The sequence below is a fragment of the Ips typographus genome, linkage group LG15 (assembly GCF_016097725.1).
Source record: "Ips typographus isolate SLU linkage group LG15, UJ_Ityp_2.0, whole genome shotgun sequence".
Taxonomy (NCBI): Eukaryota; Metazoa; Arthropoda; class Insecta; order Coleoptera; family Curculionidae; genus Ips; species Ips typographus.
In genome coordinates this window covers 3,633,417-3,653,996 of record NC_138436.1, presented here as the reverse complement: position 1 = coordinate 3,653,996, position 20,580 = coordinate 3,633,417, and the positions used below count along the sequence as shown (strand labels likewise).

Sequence of the window (20,580 nt, the reverse complement as noted above, 5' to 3'; positions counted from 1 at the left end):
GCTGGAGAATTTGACGCTTGTCCAATGTTAGCATGCAATGATCTTGGCATTACATGAGTGGTTTTATCATGGTTGTCATTTTCATCGCTTCCACTGCTACTTTCCCGACATTTTTTTCTATTTTCGCGTGTCCTCCCTAAAAAATGGATACACAAAATTACTCTTACAGTGTTTAGGCGGGTTGCATAGGACGAAAATAAAGATCAAGTTTCACATTCTAATATATTTACTTCCTATCAGTAAAAGTAAAATCGCGATATTCAAAACTTTGTGGTTTGAACGCCAAATAATCAAAACTAGGTAAGTAATTTGAAATAATACACTTGTTGTGACGTCAGAGTTTGTTTTGACTCACCTCTTTCAAAGAATTTCCTGATATCCATTTGACGGAATAATATTTCCAGTTGTTGTGCAGTAAACGTAAATCTCGTGTCGCCGGAACGAAACTATAAGACACTATGGCGTATGAAATATTCGCTCGTATTACACTCCGAACTGAATTGTATTCGACTCTATTTCCATCCTTGTCTTATACTTGCTATCACTGTCTTTTCTTTCCAGAATAGTCCATGCTAGAACGTTCTTCGTGGCATTGCTATTCAATACAAGATGTCGCTATTGACCGTATAAATTGATCTTATTTCTTTTTACTGGAGAAACAACTTTTTTTTATTCAGCGCGAATTTGGTGCGCGCACAAATAAAAAAGTCGCAAACAGCCAAACACGATAAAATGAGTAGATATATGAAATTATAAAGCGGATAATAAATAATAGCGTATAGGAAAACAATATTTATTCGTATAAATCATTGGTAAAAACAATTATTATCTATTTGAATAAGATTGTTTAATTTATTTGCAAATAATTAACATTTTCGGAACAAAACTTTTTTCAAAAAGGATGCACATAAGACTAGGCTGCATGTACTGTACAGTCCTTAGCTTGTCCCCATTGGGATAATTGGATGAACAGCGACAATTTAAAACTATATATAATCAAAAACACGCGTGTGTAATTTGAAGCATTATGAGTCTAATTATTGTGTAATAAAAGCCACATTTAGGTCTACTTTATTCTTAGATAAACAGTTATTATACAGGGTGTCCCAAATTTGAGTAACAAACCAAACTTTTGTTTTTTTAAATGCAATGACCGGCTTTTGAATCGATATTTGAATTCTACGTCAAATTCTAGGCCTAATTGATGTAAAATGTCTGTATCGATATTCAACTGTTTCCGCAGCGGCGTCCTTGATTGATTGAATTTTGACCACCCCCTTAACTTCCTTAATTTTGACTTTAGAAAAAAACGTTAAATACCAAACTAGTAAGTATTTAGGTCTACTTTACTCTTAGATAAACTGTTTTTATACAATTTATGTCCCAAATTTGAGTAACAAACCAAACTTGTGTTTTTTTAAATACATTGACCAACTTTTTATCCGATATTTGAATTCTACGTCAAACTCTAGACCTAATTGATGTAAAATGTCTGTATCAATATTCAAGTTTTTTCGCCGCAGCATCTGTTATACTTTAACAATATTGCCTCGTCTCTGTGATTAAGGGTTAATTTGGTTACTCAAATTTGGGACACCTTGTATAATAACTGTTTATCCAAGAGTAAAGAACTTAAATATCTACAACTAAGTTGCTACAACTAGTTTTTTTACTAAAATTAATGTTGTGTCTTGGGCTCTTGGGATTTGAAGAAGACTCTTTCAATGGGCACTGCATACATTTATTGATCACATTAATATATATATATATGTACAAAGACAATTTTTATTAAGACCAACATGTGCCCTCGTTCATGGTTGAGTAGCAAGAGAGATGGCGGCCCATCGGTCGTCCACCGGCTTCCCCCACTGTCCAGTGTTGCCGCTTTTCGAGGGAACGCAATACATCACATTTCCCTCCCTTCTTAATCTATAACTATACTATATGAGACAACACATATGTGCGCCATGACAATCGAAAGGTAACCAGGCCTACCCCATACAATACTAATTAGCATACTCAACTAAAGAGTCCGGGACTTCCTACCTAATCCTTGATAAAGTCTCTCAGATGAACAGACAGTTTCGACGCGCGCCCCGACCTTGTGGTGACGCCACCCTTAGCCGCAGGTCCACCCCCTGCCTGTGTACGCTTGTCGTACCTGCACTCCATGACAATGCTGTCTCTTCTCTGACTGGTTTCTACGCCTGGACTTTGTAATCCGGCGCCGGCACCAGCTCTTGTGTCTTCAGTTGCAGCTTTTGAGGGTGTTTGAGAGCCTACATCTACGAACACCTCCTCATCTGTTGAGGTTTCGCTGTCAAGATGCCCCACTGGTGTCTCATTCGAGTTTCCTGTAGGAGTGGCATCCTGGTGGTAGTTACTCTGCTTTCCTTCTTCTGTCCACCCTGCTGCTATTTTTCCCGGTTTTATTGAGGGTTGTCGCGGTTCTGCTGCCTGTGAGCACTTTCTGTTGTCCGCTTGGTCAACAGCGCCTCTCACGATTATCTGATTTTTGTGCCTCTTCCACAGCTGTCCAGTCGGCAATCTGCACAAATACGTGGTTGCTCCTATCACTCTCTCAATGACTGCCTCAGTCCAAGCTTTCTTATTTATTGTTCTATAGTCTCTTACCATTATTTCCTCTCCCTTCTCAAATCTTTGCTTGCATTGTCTTCTTTTACTTGTCTCACGTTCTTGATGCTTTACCATATTTTCCCTGGCGGATGTTGCACTTTGCGTTGCTGGACCTACTACCCTATTTCTTACTTGATCCAGTAAGGTTCTCAGTTTGCGGCCAAGCATCAACTCTGCTGGGCTCACTTTGGTAATGCAATGGGGAGTGGTTCTGTAATTTAAAAGAAATCTTGCAATTATAGTGTCAATGTCAGTGTTGCTATTCCTCTGATCGTTCAGCGCAGCTGAAATTTTGTTTTTGAAGGTCTTCACTGCGTTTTCGGCTGCTCCATTGCTTTGACTATTATAAGGAGGGATTGTAACATGTTTGATACCATTCTTTGAGAAGAATAGTTCAGTCTCTGATTCTACAAAGGTTCTGCCATTGTCTGAACAGACCAACTCGGGCAACCCGAAGCATGAAAACACTCTTCTGAGGTGCTTGATCAACTCTGACGCAGTCATACCCTGGACAGGTACCACTTCTGGCCATTTGGTGAATGCGTCCGTGAGCACCAAGTAATTTTTATTCTTGAATAGCAAGTAATCAATGTGAACTCTCTGGAACGGTCTAACAGCTACTGGCCATGGAGTTACGACCTTTGGTGGGTCAGGCTGCGTCTTGAGACATGCAACACATGATTTTATAAGGTTTTCTATGTCATTATCGATGTTGGGCCACCAAACATATGATCTAGCCAGCTGTTTGGTCTTAACAATACCTAAATGGCTGGTATGAAGTAGATTTAATACCTCTTTCCTGCATGAGCTCGGAATCACCACTCTGTGGCCCCACATAACCATGCCTCATGAAGTTCATCCCTCTTTGAGTATAAGTTCTTCTCTTCTGCCTGCAGTTCCTTGGGTTTGCATGGCCATGTTGTCTGTGCGTATCTTACTACCTTCTTCAAAACTCTGTCTTTCTTAGTCTCCTCTCTAATCTTCTGCGCGTCGAGTGGCCAATGCTTGCTGGTTTCGGCAAAGCTTATGAAGCATTCGAGCTCAATCTCTCCCACGTCCGGCGGTAGCTCGTTCTTGCCGTCTGGTAATCTAGATAAACAATCGGCGATAAAATTGTTTTTGCCTTTTATGTATTCTATACTATAATCAAACCCAGACATGTACAACGCCCAACGCTTTAACCGATCTCGACTTCTTACTGGTATGCCCTTATTTTCGCCGAAAATTCCCAACAGTGGTTTATGATCGCAACGCACGATGAAACGATGCCCGATCAAGAACTGCTGAAAATACTTCAGTCCAAAAATGATGGCCGCTGCCTCCCTATCTATTATAGCCATTTTTTTCTCGGACTCAGCCAGAGTCCTGGATGCCATGGCCACTGGCCTTTCACTTCCGTCGGCCTGTCTATGGAGCAACACCGCCGACAAGCCACTATCGGAGGCATCAGTCTCCAAAATCGTAGTTTTAGAGGGATCGAAGTGGGTTAATACTGTCACGAATGGAAAATCCGTTAATTGAAAAGATGGACTGATTAACTTAAAAAACATCGAGGATTGCGAAATGTTAAGCGCACGAGGCAAGGTCGCATCACGATGCACCGAATGTGTCATGCACCGAGTGCACCGTATCGGTGATGAGTCACCACCACCTGCTTTGCAGAAATGTGAAAAACAAGCGACAATAACAAACTGCGTCAGCCGATCAATCGGGTATAAAATACGCCGATTTTAGCAGTAGAGGATAGGTGTGAACCGATCAACGGTAGTGTGACCAGCTGACCCGAGAAGTCGTAATGTCGACTCTCCTCGGAAAAAGATTAAGTTAATTAGTCCGTTCTCTAAGTTGTTTAAAAACGCGAAGTGACCAAGCCATTGCCAGGAAAAGCTAAGTCCTTAGCTATGACTATGTAAGTACAATTGTTAATTGTCAACCTTTTGTTTACAACCGTATTGTGCATCCATTTGTGTATTCCGTGTTTAATAGATTTAAGTGTGATACAAGGAAAACTCAGTGTTTGATTCCATCCCTAAAACTGAGATCCCGGCGCGACGTTTATCGTCGTGAGTCAGTTTAATTGGTGAACCCAGAAGGGCTCATAAATTAAACGTGACATTTGGTGGAGGCGCCGGTCTGTTTTGGGATGGATAAAAAACAATAATTGAGTTTTTTATTTTTATTTTTTGGGGTATGATAAAGAATCCGGAAAATAATGTGTGGGCTATAAAAGAAATTTTAGGTATTATTTTCTTTTGGCTAGGGATAATAACGTTGATTTATTTAGTGATTTTTTGGGGATTTCCTTTGCTATTAAAGCGCTTATTTGACAAAATTTTGGTTTAATATGGGTGGTACATCTTCAAAAGAGGAAGAAATTATTATTTCCCAAGCAGGGAACAGTGGAGGTGTATCAAATAATTCAGAAAAAGATAATTCATGGTCGGCAAAGGAAATTTTAATTATTATTTTTCTGTGTATGGGGGTATTAATGCTTGTGTATTTTAGCGTCAAAAAAATTATTAGTTTGATGAACAAGCAAATTCGCAAAGAAATTGCTAGGAATAGTCAAATTGTTTAAAAAAAAAATCGTTTAAATTTTGTCTGAAAACTTGAAAAATCAGAATAATTCAAAATACTGCCAAATATTTGGTATTAAATTTTACATGAGTGAACCAAGTGACAAATCACGAGTACGAACTCGCAGTAGAGCTCAAAGTGTATCAGACAAAGAAAAATTTGTTTTCCAACAAGCACTAGCCCAAGGAAAAAACCCCGAGAAAGTCTTAAAGGAGTTGAGAGAGTTTAAACCCGCGCATCATAGCTCAGCTGTCGGTTCCTCTGCTTCTGTACAGGCATCGATATCTACAGGTGCCCCAGAAGTTGACAGAACAACTTCTATTGTCAGTGTAACAAGTAGTGAGGACGAGAGCCCTTTCGAAAAAACTGTCGTAAGTGCTCAAATTGAAACCCCGCGAATTCAAACAACCAAAGCTTCGACTTCCCGAGTTCAGAAAGCTAAAGATTCCAAAGCAAGATCACGATCCCCAGAACAGTTTTTTAAGCCAAGAGCTTCATTGAGTAGGACTCCGCCTAAACCGCGAGAATCAGAAGAGTTCTGGCAAGAAAGTCCCTTAGAAGTGGTAGTGCCAGAGCCTACCTTATCCCGCCCCGCAGATTTATTACAAGGTTGTAATAATCCTTGCCCACCCCCTGTAATTCAAGAGAGAAACAGTGTAATACGTCCTAACAATACTGCAGCAATGGCTAACATGACTTTGCAGGTAGCTTTGGCTGAGCCAAAAACTCCAGCTACACCAAAGTTTACATGCCCACCTACATTTAACCCATCGATTGACTCTCCTATTATTTTTGTAAATAAATATGAAAAAGCAGCGATTGCAAACAGCTGGTCGGAAAACCACAAAATTTCCTACTTAGCAAATTTCTTGGAAGGCCCGGCTCAGACTTGGTTTGATGGTTATATTAACGAACCGGCAAACCAGGCAAAAACATGGACAAATATAAAAACGGACTTTTTAAAAGAATTTTCTGGTGAACAGCCACTGAGAAAGTTAAAGTTTCGACTAAATACACGAAAACATCAAGACAATGAGGATGTTAAAAAATATTATTTTGATTTACTTGCGTTGGCAACGGAAATTGACCCGACAATGTCTTTTGACACGTTTCGGGACCATTTTGAAAATGGTTTACACCCATCCTACTATGAAATGTATTACTTGCTGAGTTCAAGTAATCAAAATTTTAATGACTTAAAACAGCTAGTGTTAAAGCTGAGTGACATTAAAGAGAGAACCCTGGTAAATCAGATGACACGTGATACGGCACTGCTTTCCGTGTCCGATGCGTTAAATAACGAGAATCAAATAATCAGGAGCGGACCGGGAAATACAACAAATTTTCCACGCAGAGATGGCAATCAAAATAGAAATCGAGTCCATTATAATAGTAATAGCACAGGGAGAAATTTCGTGGATAACAGGAATGTCGCCAGTAACGGTCCGAACAGGAATTTTGTCAATTATCGTGGAAATTTTACAAGAAATATGCCACCAAGGAACAATACCGTTAATAGTGGTTCAAATAATGGCGGTCAACGGCCATATTACCAAAATCGGAATGTGCAAGGGAATAGAAATAATGATTACAGAGGTCCAAATTATGGAAACAGAGCACCTTGCCGAAATCAAGGTAACAACTATTTACCTAATACAAGAACACACGATGGACGCATTAGATGCATTAATTGCAGAAGAATAGGGCATGCATCATGCAACTGGAATGCAAACAGTTCCAGAAATAATCCAGATAACCGTCAAAATGATCGGGTATATCAAAACCCAAACGAAAGAGGACAATTTCGTCAATAGGAAGCCCTAACGAGATTGTCCACCTGTCATCAAAGGGCGTCAAAGGAGGGTTATTGTATGTGCATTTAAAAGTAAATAATCAAGAAAATGTAAATGTCGTTCTAGACACTGGAGCGTGTAAAAATATTGTGGATTTGAATTATATTAATAACATGTATTCTTTGGAAAATGATGTTGAATTAATTACGGCAGGCAGTTACCCTCTTACACCTATTGGAAATTCACAAGTGACGATTGAAATAAATAATAAAGAGATATGCGTTGAAGCATTAGTGGTTAAAAATTTGTCCAAAGCTCTAATTTTGGGACATAACTTTTTGAAGACGACAAAGTCGGTCATTGACTATAATAACAATAAAGTGACATTGCAGCATGGTTCGGACAAATTGATCATAAATTTTGGGGATTATGATTCAGCTGAAGAATGCGATCCACAGCAAGATTTGTTCGTAAACATAGCAAACGAGCCAACAGTAAATTCCCTGAAAATTACCGTCGCCGGCGATTACGTGTTGAAACCCGGGAATGATATAGTTACCCGATTGAACTTGAACCTACAACCATCTGACTTAGCGGAATATTGTTTTATTGAGAAAGATAGTTTTTTACGACCGAGAGGTCTTATTTGCGTAGGATTACCGTTTTTGCAGAATGGACATTTTTATATTAAGCTTAAAAATATCGGTCATCGTAGAATTTTTGTAATAAAGAATTCCACGATTGGTAATCTCGAGAAAATGATTAAAACGGACATGACAAAAATTCCAGTTTGTTGTATTAATGAAACCGAAAATGATGAACAAATAATTACCATGAATGACCATAATCTAAGTAATATAGCAAACTTAGGATTACAGAATAAATTGCGAACCCTACTTGCGGAGTATAGAGACGTTTTTTCAAAAACACCAAAATATATGGGGAGAACGGATGTAATTGAACACGAAATTGACGTAGGAAATGTTAAACCTATAAAACAAAAACCTTACAGAGTAGCACAAAAAGAAAGAGAAATAATAGATACGCAAATAAGGGAAATGGAACAGTACGATATAATAAGACAAAGTAACTCGCCCTGGGCAAGTCCCGTCGTATTAGTAAAGAAAAAGTCTGGAGAGACGCGGTTTTGTGTTGATTATCGCAAGTTAAACAATGTAACAGTGAAAAATTCGTGGTCAGGATCTAATATTGAGGATATTTTGACGTACTTAGGAAACGCCAAATATTTCTCATCGTTAGACATGTATTCAGGTTATTGGCAAGTCAAAGTAAAAGAAGAAAGTAAGCCACTTACTGCCTTTACGGCGCCAGGTCATGGATTATGGGAATTTAATGTAATGCCTTTTGGATTGTGCAATGCCCCGGCAACATTTCAACAATTAGGGGATGTAGTGTTTAGAGATTTAAAATGGAAAGAAGTTTTAATTTACATGGACGACATTATAATTTTTTCTGAAACAATAGATGAACATTTGGAAAAATTACGTAAAGTTTTCGATAGACTTCGAAGTGCAGGCCTAACGTTAAAACCTAAAAAATGTGAATATCTAAAAGAAAAAATTAATATTCTTGGTTATACAATTTCGACAGATGGAATTTTTCCTGATAAATCAAAATTAATTTCAATTGAAAATTTTCCAAGGCCAAAAAATGTGAAAGGTGTACAAAGCTTTTTAGGACTTTGTAACTATTACCGGAAGTTTATAGAAAATTTTGCAAAAATTGCACGCCCCTTACATGATCTGACAAAGAAACAGAATAAATTTGATTGGCAGGACATACATGATATAGCGTTTAAAACACTAAAACAGAAATTGATTAGTGAACCAGTGTTGGCACATTTTCAGCCAAACAAAGGGTGTGAATTAAGGGTAGATGCATGTAAAGATGGACTAGGAGCTATATTGTTGCAGGAAGACACGGAATATAAGTTACACCCTATTGCTTACGCAAGCAGAAGTCTTAGCAAAGCGGAGAAAAATTATTCCATAACTGAATTAGAAGGATTGGCGGTTATATGGGCACTTTCATACTTAAGACACTTTATTTATGGTAAACCTGTAAAAATCGTAACTGATCATCATGCTTTGTGTTGGCTAAAGACATTGAAAGATGCCACAGGTCGTTTAGCCAGGTGGTCATTAAAACTGTCAGAATTTGATTACACGGTGTGCCATAAATCAGGGATTGCGCACAAAGACGCTGACTGTGTAAGTAGATATCCGGTACTGCAACCAGATACGGACAAACACGATGTTGAAGAAATACCAACATTTATTTTGGATACTCGTAATATTGAGGAGTTACAGAAGAAAGATGAAAAAATTTTCCAAATAATAATGACAATCAAAAACCCAGAAGATGCTACAATTGGTTTACGTAAGCAGGCAAAAAACTTCAGGATTGAATCAGGAATTTTATACCGAGTAAATCCGAATGATTTAGGTCGAGATAAGCTGTTAGTAATACCGCAACACTTAGTGGGAGAAATTTTGTATTCTCACCATTCGGAACCGCTGAGTGGTCATTTAGGAATAGCAAAAACACTATCAAAAATTAAGCAACGGTATTATTGGCAAGGGTTGCAAAAAGATGTTGAGAAATTTGTTAAGGGTTGTCAAGATTGTCAAGCTAGGAAAGGTCAGCAAAATCAAAAGCCGATAGGATTTTTACACCCAATTCCTGTGGGAACACCATTTGAAAAGGTGGGGATTGACCTTTTAGGCCCTTTCCGCCGAAGTAGCAATGGTAAAACCATGATAGTGGTAGCAACAGACTATGCAACACGTTGGGCAGAAACTGAGGCGTTACCGAGTGGAAAAGCAGGGCCCGTAGCAAAATTTATTTTGGAAAAAATAATTACGAGACATGGAGCGCCTAAGGAGTTATTAAGTGACAGAGGAAAAGTGTTTCAATCAGAATTGGTGACAAATCTATTGAAAGAAATGGGCACTACAAGTCAATTTACAACGGCATATCACCCAGCAACAAATGGTCTTACGGAGCGATTTAATAAGACTCTTGCAAATATGTTGGCAATGTACACCAACACAAATCAGTCAAATTGGGACCAATACTTACCACATGTAACTTTTGCCTATAATTCAGCGAAACAAGGCAGCACGCAGTTCTCGCCCTTTATGTTAGTATATGGACGAGAACCTGTTTTACCAACTGAAGCGAACATTATGCCGCATACTGAATCTCTTGATAGCAATCAAATTAGGGAAACTAGTCTGGCAATACGTAATTTTGCTGCTGAAAACATAAAAAGACGACAAAACATAGATAAACTTCGTTATGATTGTAAACATCGGCATATGGAGTTTAATGAGGGTGACCAAGTGAAAGTTTTCACCCCGATAAGGAAAGTTGGGAAAAGTGAAAAATTGCTACTTAGGTGGTTCGGACCTTATTATATAAGACGAAAGAAGTCAGACGTGGACTATGAGATACAGAAGGGCAGATCAGATAAAGCAAAAAGAGAAGTTGTGCACGTAAGCAGAATATTACCCTATTATGATCCCTGGACCCCAGAATGCACGCCTTTATAAGAGGACAATGTGAGAAAAACACACGAAAGAGACAACTTTGAAAAGTATATTAAAATATATATATATAAAAAAAAAGAAAAACCAAACTTAAAAATAATTAAAATTAATGGTGCAATTGGCACCACTGATGTTTATGGTGGCTCCATGCCCAGGGGCAGGAGCCTTTTTGTCAGCGGGCTGCGGGGCAGTCCCGTTTTCTGGAGCGGGCTGCGGGGCAGTCCCGTTTTCTGGAGCGGGCTCCTCGGCTTGGGCCGGGGGTGTCGCTGGCCTCGACGGGGCAGGAGACGGGTCAGGGAACCCCCACGGGTTGCTTAGTTGCGAATCCCGTCCGCTGGTCATGCGCGCTGCAACGGTAGCCCAAGACACGTAGGGCGGCGATACGCCACCCACGCGCGCACTGTCCGGAGTTGGGGTGAAACGTGGAGGTGAATTGTCTATGAAATAAAAAAAAAAAAAAAGAAACGTGAGGTTACATACCCTACGAGTAATGAGCTAAAGACCACAGATCAACTTACCGCCCATGACTCTTTACACAAACTGGAAAAACAAAGAACGAAAATTTCGCTGCAGTGAAAACAACTTCAGTCACTCACGCTCACAGAGAAAGTGACTGGAGACAAAAAAATAAAGGACCGCTTCGTCCATAAAATGACAAAACTGCTGTGAATGCAGTGCTGTATAAGTGAAATAAATAAACGATAATAAGGCACCGTCTATCCCTAACTGACATAAAGATTGTAACACTTTGTATACAAAGTAATAATTTTGTTGAAGTGGAAATATTACGTTTGTTGGGTACAAACTTCACATACCGAGTGGTACCTAAATTTGAAGTTACTGAGCTCAGGGATTTTTATTCTCTTATCCGCGTCTGAATTTAATGGCCAATTGAAAGATTCACGAACGGATATTAGTCTAATTTTCCGCAGTTACACCAAAAGTGTGTAAAATGATTATCTAAGCGCGCGTGTTACAAGTTATTTGCCTACAATGAGGAAAATGATATAATAAAAATGGCACACTTAGAAAAATACGAGGGACGTAAAATATATCGGAAAATGCCGTAGGTGCCGAACAAGTAAATACTTGAATAAATATAAATGTCAGGGGTATGTGATAATGGGGGGATAGACAGATTAAAATAACGAGTTTTCGTTTTATTTTAGTGTTGGATATTTTTGAATACCAGCATAATGTATTAAGTCGAAACAAATGCATCAATAATATGCGACCGTACGCTGATACAAGCGTTACCCTGACCTACGTCAAAACCGCTGCCAAGACGAAATGAACCGAGTATAGGTTGCTTACACCACTTAGGTGTATTTCAGACCATGGGGTCGTTGGACAACCATAAATTTTATTTTGTGTTTACGTTTTGATAATTTACTTTTTTGTTTTTGTTTACAGAAAATCTAGGGGAGAAGCAATCGAACGTTATCGTCAATTTAGTTTTGTTTTTTGGATAAATAAAATATTTCTCCGCACGGATTTGAAATAAAATTAGAATGTTAATGTTCCAGTTTTTACAGCAATTTAGTTGATATGGAAATTGGGACATTAGTTAAACATATGCAAAAGTTATTGCAATCGGTTCGAAGTATACCAGTGAATAAAATTCACTCGGTTAAAGGTTATTGATTTAATTGAGATATAAAAGAAATATGCGCGTAATATTATATATTATTATCTGTTGTTATTAAGCCTTAAGTAGCAAATACTAACCTTTTGTCTTATATTTCATGTAACACTGAGGACTATGTAAGAAGGAGAGAGACTATGATGAGCCATTATTGTTATTGGAACTCACGATGGGCCTGTACGTTGATACGAAGGTCCAAGCTAGCCGAATCATCGATTGAATAATCGACCCACACCACAAACATTTATGGAACAGTGATCACAATGGTGTTCAGTGATGTGAGATGCGAAGTTTGGCTCATAGGACTAAGCCTCTATTGAACTTTTCTCAGTGTTGCAATATTTTTGCTGTTCTGCCATTGCCGGAACCGAATAGATTTAGGATAAATAAAAGTGCATGATATTGTGTATGTATAGTTACAGGAGAGGAAAGATTTTATTGAGTTTCTTGTTAAAGTAAGTACTAACTTATTATTAAGAAATGATTGTAAACTTAACTGAGTACCATGAAATACTCACATATGTAAACCTACTAACCATTTATCATAATACCTTGGTATGTACACATGTACATTTTTGAATTTATGTTAACGATATGTTTTTTTTCTATTGTTTAAAGTTTTTATTATTGTTCATATAAAACTGGGGACCAGTTTTTCTGGGGCGGAGGCATATGTCACGAATGGAAAATCCGTTAATTGAAAAGATGGACTGATTAACTTAAAAAACATCGAGGATTGCGAAATGTTAAGCGCACGAGGCAAGGTCGCATCACGATGCACCGAATGTGTCATGCACCGAGTGCACCGTATCGGTGATGAGTCACCACCACCTGCTTTGCAGAAATGTGAAAAACAAGCGACAATAACAAACTGCGTCAGCCGATCAATCGGGTATAAAATACGCCGATTTTAGCAGTAGAGGATAGGTGTGAACCGATCAACGGTAGTGTGACCAGCTGACCCGAGAAGTCGTAATGTCGACTCTCCTCGGAAAAAGATTAAGTTAATTAGTCCGTTCTCTAAGTTGTTTAAAAACGCGAAGTGACCAAGCCATTGCCAGGAAAAGCTAAGTCCTTAGCTATGACTATGTAAGTACAATTGTTAATTGTCAACCTTTTGTTTACAACCGTATTGTGCATCCATTTGTGTATTCCGTGTTTAATAGATTTAAGTGTGATACAAGGAAAACTCAGTGTTTGATTCCATCCCTAAAACTGAGATCCCGGCGCGACGTTTATCGTCGTGAGTCAGTTTAATTGGTGAACCCAGAAGGGCTCATAAATTAAACGTGACAATACTATGTCCTGGCTAATTAGTTTCTTTATTAACTTAAAGGCATTTTCACATGTGGTGTTCCAATTTACAGCTTTACTACTATTACTTACGTTGTTCTTTAGAAGTTCGTAAATTGGCTTCATTATGCTTGCCAGGTTCGGTATGAACTTAGCATAGTATTGCACCAGCCCACAAAAAGATCTCACCTGTGTTACTGTGGTCGGCCTTGCTGCATTTTCTATTGCTGCTACCTTCTTTTCGCACTTCTTTAGGCCTTCTTCGCCTATTACGTGTCCCAGGTATTCTACTTCTCTCTCGAAAAACTTGCATTTTTCCGGCCTTACGGTAAGCCCTGCTTCCCTCAATCGCTGTAACACTTCTTCACAGTTCCTAATGTGCTCCTGAGTGCTCGCGCCAGTGATGCATATGTCGTCTGCAAACACGGCCACGCCTTTTAATCCCTGCAGAACTTGCTCTATCGTCATCTGGAAAAGAGCAGCTGCTGGAGACACCCCAAAAAGCATTCGGTTTGGCCTGAAAAGACCTAAATGAGTTGTGAGTGTCATTGCTTCTTTTGACTCTTCTGAAAGCATTAACTGTGTATATGCCTGATTGAGGTCCAATTTAGTGAACAACTTACCGCCCGACAACTGATCAAAGATCTCATTTATGCGAGGTAAGGGGTAGTGGATATTTTTGTCTAAACATTTATTCACAGTCGCCTTATAATCGCCACAAATTCTTACCGTTCCGTTGGCCTTCCTGACTGGCACTATCGGAGTTGCCCATCTTGAATTTGTCGTCGGCTCTAGAATGCCTTCCTCGACCATCCTCTTTATTTGCTCTTCCACTTTTTGTCTGTATACCAGGGGAACTGGTCTATGCCTGAGAAAAATGGGTCTCGCCTGCGGATCTATGGGTATTGTGACCTTGTCGTACTTGTAAGTTCCCAAACGATTCGTCAAGACATCGGGGTATTCCTTCAACAGCCTGTTCCTGTGAGAACACTGCAAGACTGAATTAACGTTTAATGATATATTGAAAGCACTGAGAAAGTCCCGGCCTAACAAACAAGGTCCCATGCTATCAACTACATAAATCTTTATTGTTCTTACTTTGCTGAAGGCTCTTACATTTGTCACAAAGTATCCTAATGGCCTAATCATTGACCCTGTGTAACCACGCAGCAGTATGTGATCTACTTCAAGCTGAACATTTGGAAGACCCTTTTTAAACACTGACCTGCTTAGTGTGGTCACACATGATCCAGTATCAACTTGCATGCTGAACATTTTCCCCATAATTTCAACCTGAGCAACAAATCCCCCTGAACAACCCTTATGTGTATCTACCTTAAACATGTCCCTTGCGACCTCTGCTTCTTCACTTGCCTCCATCAGAGCATTTTGTCCCCTCACTGTGGCTCTGCGACAAGCTCTCTCCAGATGGCCCTCTACGCCGCATCTTCTGCATCTGTAGTTTGCATAACGGCAGCTTCCTGGGTGGTTCCTGCCGCACACTCCGCACTTTGATGGATTTCCCATCTGTTTAGCACTTTTGTTATTGTTTTTCCACTTGTCGCCATTGCCGCCTCCATCTTGGAACTGGCTGCGCGCGCCCCCTGACATGCCCATCGCTATGCCTGCGCGAGCAGCAAATCTTCCTCGGTGACGGTCCGCCCTGTTGCCACTGTTCGCTCCGTTTCTAACCCAATTGACTTCCTCACGCTCGTGCTGGCTACTTTCTCCATTCTTTGCTTCCTTCTGTACCGCCAACTTTAAAAGACTCTCTAGGGTCCTATCTGAATCCTCTTCGCATAATTGGTCCAGTATTGAGCCCTTCCTCAATCCTGCCATAAACTTCTCCCTCAAAACGAAGGTCAAATTTCCTTCAAAAGCACAGTTAATGGAAAGTCCTCTCACCCGCACGTACCATTCTTGCGAGGTTTCGCCAGACATCTGAGTGGCCGCCCAAAATTTGCTTCTCTCGCGCCACACTGATACAATGGGGCTGAAGTGACCACAGAGTAGCTTGGTTAGTTCGGCATACCTTTTGTCTTTTGGTAATGCCGGATAAGTCAGTTCACGCAATATGGTATAGGTGGATGTTCCAATTAGGCTCACTAAGGTTGCAGTTTTTACAGGTTCTTCAATTATTTTGTTGGCGGCAAAGTACTGGTCCAATTTCTCTTGGTATATCTGCCAATCATCGGTGGCATGGTTGTATTCCGCCATGGATCCGATCAAGGCTGCCATCTTGAATATCGCCGGTCCGGTCGGTCCTTCTCCTCGTGGGATCCTAGCCCTTTACTAGTTTTCGGCTAAGTATCCCATCCTCGTCGCCATTTGTTGTGTCTTGGGCTCTTGGGATTTGAAGAAGACTCTTTCAATGGGCACTGCATACATTTATTGATCACATTAATATATATATATATATATATGTACAAAGACAATTTTTATTAAGACCAACATGTGCCCTCGTTCATGGTTGAGTAGCAAGAGAGATGGCGGCCCATCGGTCGTCCACCGGCTTCCCCCACTGTCCAGTGTTGCCGCTTTTCGAGGGAACGCAATACATCACAATTAAAAATAAGGAAGTTAAGGGGGTGGTCAAAATTCAATCAATCAAGGACGCTGCTGCGGAAACAGTTGAATATCGATACAAACATTTTACATCAATTAGGCCTAGAATTTGACGTAGAATTCCAATATTGGATAAAAAGTTGGCCATTGTATTTAAAAAAACATAAGTTGTTTTGTGGTTTGTTACTCAAATTTGGGACACCGCCCAGCAAACACTTACTCACCGTACCGTAAGCGGCTGGATTACGCTTTGCCGAAAACCCGTACTCTATCTCTCGTCTACCGAGAGGCGGGTTAGAGGTAGGGCATGTCCGCTAGGCCTTTGACCGGCCGCCGAGCGCTGTACCGCATACAACAAGCGGTTTACCTCAAGGGTGCCACTAACGTCTAGAAAACTAAAAATTTTATCTGCCGTTGAGTGGCACAGTTCAGTTCAGACAGGCAATCGTTTGTTAGCCGTCTAAAAATCGCAAACGGTGCGTTTTCGATTATGCGTCTACAGAAGACCGGTTCAAAATCGTATTTTACAGCCATATTAAATTAACATGCTTTTATAAATTAATCAATAAAAAACTTAATTATATTTTGACTGTCACTTAGGAAACACTGTATTTTTAAAAAGCCCTCACTAGAATTGGCACATGTTTGGATTAGGTATACCGCTTATTTTAACAGGTAAATTTTCTCTTTTTTCTATCTTGTTTTACGCCAATAAACAAAAACTTCTTTTATTTTCTAATCAAATTTATGTAATTATAAGTTACTTAAACATTAGAAACAATACAAATTAAACAGAACAGTACAAACTATAAGCTAATACGGTGTTGGCTTTTGGATATTATTATTAGGGCCTTAAATGATAATAAAACCACTAGTTTTAGTTCGCCGACGTTTCGGAAAATATATTTTCTTCTTCAGGTCTCCTAATAAAAAAACACACATTGGAAACCCTGAGGAAGGAAATGTATTATCCGAAACGTCGGCGAACTAAAACTAGTCGTTTTATTACCATTTGAAGCCCTAATAATAATACCCAAAAGCAAACACAGTATTCACACTTGCGAGGGTCAACAAATACACAAACTTTAACTACTACTAATAACTTGTTCCCCCTTACATCTAAAGTATCCATTCTATTCCAAATCTAATCAAAAAATATATAACTTACTTTTATACAGGGTGTCAGAAAATTTAAATATATAATTGAAAAACAAATAAATGTATTTGTTATTTGGCTAACATTGGTTTTTTTCGATTGGTGCGCCCTCCTTCCCGATCAGGGGCATTTTTTATCCAGTTTCTTATTGCCTTATCAATCTCATTGTTGGTTGAATTGGCACAAATTGGATTTCGGCGTACGGAATCTACACCAGATATTTTTTTAATTTGATTTGGTACAAAAGTTCAAAAAGATTAATGTGTAACTTACCATAAATCAGTTTTAAAACTTTGTCCAGCTTTTGGAAACTGCCCTTTTCATTTGCTCCAATCCAGTTAACTTTTAAAGTAAGTTCGTGTGTCAGAAAAACTTGTAACAACCTTCTTACTGTATCATTTAGATCTCTGCCGCCTAACAGACAAATTGAGGAACGCTGAAAATAACAAATTAAAAAATTGTTACGTCTACGAAAACAAACATAAAAACAAGCTTGGAAAAACGTAAATTGAATTGACTATTTCACTGGAGTCTTTTGCAGTGGTAAAATGTTATAGTAACCTCTCGTTTACAGCTGGCAAAACTCCTACGTTCACATACCTGGACAAGTTGAGGGTTTTTTAGCGGAAATTTTATTTAAGTAAAATCGATGATCGATGACAAAGTTTGGAAGTTTTTTTCTAAGTTGTTGTGTTTCTAATTTGTCTGAGATCAGTAAAGCTGTTACTGTTTCTAATGCTTTCACTATTTTTTATACGACTTCATCAAAATCATTCCAATTATTATATAAAATGAAAATATTTTCCTCTCATGTAGCTTATTATATACGATTATTTCCCTCATTGTACTAGCAGCCAATCAAATTCCGAGAACCTTTCTAGTTCCACCAATGGAAACCGTTTTATACTGATTAAATTAAATCCCTGGCTGCTAAAATTTAACAGTGATTAAACACCACCTACCTTTTTCGAATACGTTTTTTGAAGAAAATTTGATATTAAACGAAACGGGATTTAGACACTTATAAAATTTAAGTTATCTTCTTCAATATTAACAATTAATAAATCACTGTAACGTAGTTTTACATAAATTAAAATATTTTGACGTATGATTGTCAATTTGAAATGTAAACAAAAATATACATGACTGAACGAAAATCTGTCGTCTGCTGGGGTGAGTTCAATATTATCATTAATTTCATCACGTTTAGTTTAGTATTTGTGTTCTAACTAAGGTGTTTTCTTGTTAATAAACTAAAATGTGAGTTTTCAGGAAATAATCTTAACATATACCCCTCGGCGTTCGACCTGCGGTCTCAGGATTTTATCGTCGAATTATTTAGTCTCAATCATTTTCCAAGCAAAATTTTGCAAAAAATCACCTATGCACAGTTTACCCGATAAAACTTGAACGTCTCGGGATATAACCTATGAATAAATACTTTAACACTAGTAAAAGTGTTTCCTCTCATCGTAGCTTATTATATACGAAGAAACATAACTTACCACTTTATTGAAAAACTCTTTGTCCTCAAGTTTAATATTTAGTTCCAAAATTTGATCATATGAATTACAAGTGACATTGGCGTCTATAGGTTCAGGTTGAAATGGAGCTGTCTCTGAGTTATTCAATTTTTGAATAATAAGTCCAACATCTTTGTTCAAATCTTGTAAGTCGCGTAGTATACGCGCTAGAATATCTGGAAAACATGAAAAAATGAACTAAGTTATAATATAGTTATACTTATTACTTCTGATGTGCCAATTTAGTGGGGCGCCCATAATCCAAACAAAGTGACATTGACGGTGTTTCAGATCACTGTTAAATAGCAGAAAAATTTGAACAAATTAATTTATTTGGTATAAAAAATAGAATTGAAAAAAATAATAAATCATAAATTAAATTAAATCATATAATAATGCTGAATTCAATATATTATTGAATCATATCAATGATTATTGATTCATGATTGGCGTTCTAATCTAATTATCTAATTTACAGAACAAAATAAATTAAAATATTTATAAAGTTTGGCTATATGTTTGTACTTACTTTGATGCTTCTCACAATGACAGACATTATGTTGAACGGTTTTAGTGGGAACAGGCAAATTAACTTCAGTTAATTTAGGTATTGTTGTAAATGCGGGTGGTTTAGGTGGGACTGGTATTTCATCATCTGTTTCATCAAAATCTGAATACACATAATCTGAATTGCGGTGCATTCGAGTTTTAACTGAATTTTGACATTTATAGACTGATTTTGAAATTTGACTACACGGTAGTCTACAAAAAAGGCAGTAAGCACCAAGATGCGGACTGTCTATCACGGAACCCGGTGGCAGGGTGGAGCGAAGTCGAATTAGATGAATTAGATGATATACCCACTTTTACGGTATCAACATTAGACATAGGAGAATTACAGAATAAGGATAAGGACATACTGGAATTAAAATCAGCGATAAGCAACCCCGAATCAACAAACGTTGACGCACTGACACGACGGAAAATAAAGAATTTTAGGCTGAGGGAGGGCGTTCTGTATAGAGCAACACAAACTAAGGAAGGACTGGAACACGCACTCGTGATCCCCCGGTCACTTAGGGAGGAAATTTTGTGGGAAGCTCACAACGCACCTACCAGCGGACACATGGGGGTAACAAAAACTCTAAGTAGACTTACTCCCAAATACTATTGGGATTCTATGACTAAGGACGTCAGAAATTACGTTAAAGGATGTAGGGACTGCCAGGCGAGAAAAGGGCCAACAAATGATAAGCCATTGGGGTTACTCCAGCCAATAAAAGTGGGCAAGGTATTTGATAAAGTAGGGATAGACCTACTGGGACCATTCCGGAGGAGTAACCAAGGCAAGACAACGATAGTAGTGGTGACAGACTACGCGTCAAGATACGCCATCACAGCGGCCCTGCCTAACGGGAAGGCAGGACCTGTGGCAAAGTTCCTATTAGAACGAGTAATGCTAATTCACGGCGTTCCTAGAAGCATCCTCAGCGATAGAGGCAAGGTATTCCAATCCGAACTAGTGCAGGAACTACAACAGATTATGGGTCTGAAAAGCAGTTTTACAACGGCATACCACCCCTCGTGCAACGGCCTAACTGAACGCTTAAACAAAACGTTGGCAGACATGCTGTCACTATACTGCAACACAGAGCAGACAGATTGGTGCACTTATCTGCCTTTCGTGACATTTGCATACAATACGGCCAAACAAGAGACGACACGTTTTAGCCCATTTCAACTAATATTCGCAAGGAACCCCACACTCCCACTCGACGCCACCCTTTTAGAAACTGAGGACGAATCGAACACAAACGAA

At 38.9% G+C, this 20,580-nt stretch overlaps 2 protein-coding genes and 1 long non-coding RNA gene across 3 annotated transcripts in view; 1 reads left to right on the top strand and 2 right to left on the bottom strand.

The window, feature by feature from the left end:
- The window catches only part of LOC145738483 (uncharacterized), a 144,082-nt gene that overhangs the window by 51,932 nt on the left and 71,570 nt on the right, over positions 1 to 20,580 (top strand). The gene's annotated exons all lie outside the window — the stretch shown is intronic.
- LOC145738382 (uncharacterized) lies at positions 10,670 to 15,755 on the bottom strand. The gene is made up of 3 exons (XM_081993203.1): positions 14,247 to 15,755; positions 13,607 to 13,985; positions 10,670 to 11,016 (listed from the first exon to the last, which is right to left on the bottom strand). The coding sequence occupies exons 1-3, from the start codon at positions 15,753 to 15,755 to the stop codon at positions 10,670 to 10,672; spliced, it is 2,235 nt and encodes a 744-aa protein (XP_081849329.1).
- LOC145738317 (uncharacterized) lies at positions 16,398 to 19,472 on the bottom strand. The gene is made up of 4 exons (XM_081993120.1): positions 19,291 to 19,472; positions 18,744 to 18,937; positions 17,512 to 17,674; positions 16,398 to 17,446 (listed from the first exon to the last, which is right to left on the bottom strand). The coding sequence occupies exons 1-4, from the start codon at positions 19,460 to 19,462 to the stop codon at positions 17,310 to 17,312; spliced, it is 666 nt and encodes a 221-aa protein (XP_081849246.1). The 5' UTR covers positions 19,463 to 19,472; the 3' UTR covers positions 16,398 to 17,309.

What these genes read in the sequence shown, in the direction of transcription:
- LOC145738382 (XM_081993203.1), bottom strand. Translation starts at nt 15,755, where the DNA reads ATGGCAGCCTTGATCGGATCCATGGCGGAATACAACCATGCCACCGAT. An exon ending in TCAGGAAGGCCAACGGAACG is followed by an intron (nt 13,986 to 14,246) that starts GTAAGAATTTGT and finishes GCTCTTTTCCAG; the next exon opens with ATGACGATAGAGCAAGTTCT. An exon ending in ACTTCTAAAGAACAACGTAA is followed by an intron (nt 11,017 to 13,606) that starts GTAATAGTAGTA and finishes TTTATTTCATAG; the next exon opens with ACAATTCACCTCCACGTTTC.
- LOC145738317 (XM_081993120.1), bottom strand. Translation starts at nt 19,462, where the DNA reads ATGCACCGCAATTCAGATTATGTGTATTCAGATTTTGATGAAACAGAT. An exon ending in AAGAGTTTTTCAATAAAGTG is followed by an intron (nt 17,675 to 18,743) that starts GTAAGTTATGTT and finishes TGTTATTTTCAG; the next exon opens with CGTTCCTCAATTTGTCTGTT. An exon ending in AGTTTTAAAACTGATTTATG is followed by an intron (nt 17,447 to 17,511) that starts GTAAGTTACACA and finishes TATCTGGTGTAG; the next exon opens with ATTCCGTACGCCGAAATCCA.